Source organism: Amphimedon queenslandica, unplaced genomic scaffold (genome assembly GCF_000090795.2).
Source record: "Amphimedon queenslandica unplaced genomic scaffold, v1.1 AMPQUscaffold_2461_Cont25537, whole genome shotgun sequence".
Classification (NCBI taxonomy): Eukaryota; Metazoa; Porifera; class Demospongiae; order Haplosclerida; family Niphatidae; genus Amphimedon; species Amphimedon queenslandica.
Window position 1 is genome coordinate 1 of NW_003557204.1, and position 1299 is coordinate 1299.

Below are 1299 nucleotides of genomic sequence, written 5' to 3' on the forward strand. Positions count from 1 at the left end.
CTGTGATCAACCTTTGCAAGGTTCAAGGTACATCATATCATTACTGTATAAACAATGTAGATTAATAATCATTATTTTTGATAAAAAAACAGCACTTGAGCATAAAGCAAATCAACTGGGTAACTAACTATACTAAAATACTAAAAATATACTAAAAATACTAAAACTATACTAAAAATATGCGACTAGAAGCTGCATGCAAGTTCAAATAGTTCGTTTACAAGAATCCTCCTTCAAACTTAAACTGGCGGCCACGTCCTACTTCAGTGAGCGTAACTTTCAACCCATCAGGATAGTCGCTCAAATCAAATTCAGTCAAAGAACTTGTAATTTCCATAGCACTGAAGACATCACCCTCAACCATGTTAGAGACAACTGCAAAGTAAAGCTTAGGCTTGAGCATGATGACAGCTTGACTACCAACGTGGACATCTTTTTCAACAACTAGAAGACCACCATCCTTGTAAACACCAACATCAAACATGCGTCCACTCCATGTACAAGGTGGAAGATTCTTGACAACAATAGATCCATTTGGATTTGCTTGAGTATTGGCAACTAAATAAAGAGAAACAGAGAAAAAAGGGAAAATGACTCATGTCAGTACCAGAGTGGGGGCATTAAGTGATTATCAGAAACTACATGTACTTGTCAGGCAGTCAGATCAATATCTTTGACCAAAGGAAAAAATGTACCTTTGTTTAAGCTTGGTGTGGAAGTAATGGTATCATGAGAGAGCTCCCAAGTTGATCCTAATTCTGCAGGAAACGGTCCAGCCCTATGCAATCCTGTGCTAGTAGTGTATTCAACACCAACACCTAAGGAAACAGGATAGACAAAGTCGACTTGGCTCTGTGCCCTAAGGATCTTCCAGGCAGAATAGTACACCTTTGGAGTGTTGACATTGAAGTTCTTTGTGAACACAACAACTGCAAAATCGGTGTTACCAGTGGCATTAACGTAAGAAATTTTTATATTTGAAGTAGCCATGGCTGCTTACTAGGTCCAACTCTTTTTCTTCCTTATAGCAAAAAATTTAATGCTTGTAATAATGTGGAGAAGAGGTGAAGCCCCTTTTATACCCTGCAAATCAGACAACCGTGACCATGAGTGCATACCGTATACTGGGATATTTTCGCGTCGCTAAATTTTCGCGAATTTTGCATTTGTAAGATTTCACGAAATAATATTTTCGCGAATAGCCTGTAAACTCCACCACGTGGCAATGGAAATTTAGAATTTCACGATTTTTATTTTCGCGACGGAGCAAAAAACGCGAAATTCGCGAAAATTTGGCTA

General features: G+C 38.3%; 1 protein-coding gene across 1 annotated transcript; it reads right to left on the reverse strand.

The window, feature by feature from the left end:
• Nucleotides 1–58: 58 nt before the first annotated feature.
• LOC109593212 (uncharacterized) lies at nt 59–990 on the reverse strand. Its single transcript, XM_020008400.1, has 2 exons — nt 696–990; nt 59–558 (listed from the first exon to the last, which is right to left on the reverse strand). The coding sequence occupies exons 1-2, from the start codon at nt 988–990 to the stop codon at nt 218–220; spliced, it is 636 nt and encodes a 211-aa protein (XP_019863959.1). The 3' UTR covers nt 59–217.
• Between the last annotated feature and the right edge of the window lie 309 nt (nt 991–1299).

What these genes read in the sequence shown, in the direction of transcription:
- LOC109593212 (XM_020008400.1), bottom strand. Translation starts at nt 990, where the DNA reads ATGGCTACTTCAAATATAAAAATTTCTTACGTTAATGCCACTGGTAAC. An exon ending in CACACCAAGCTTAAACAAAG is followed by an intron (nt 559 to 695) that starts GTACATTTTTTC and finishes CTCTTTATTTAG; the next exon opens with TTGCCAATACTCAAGCAAAT.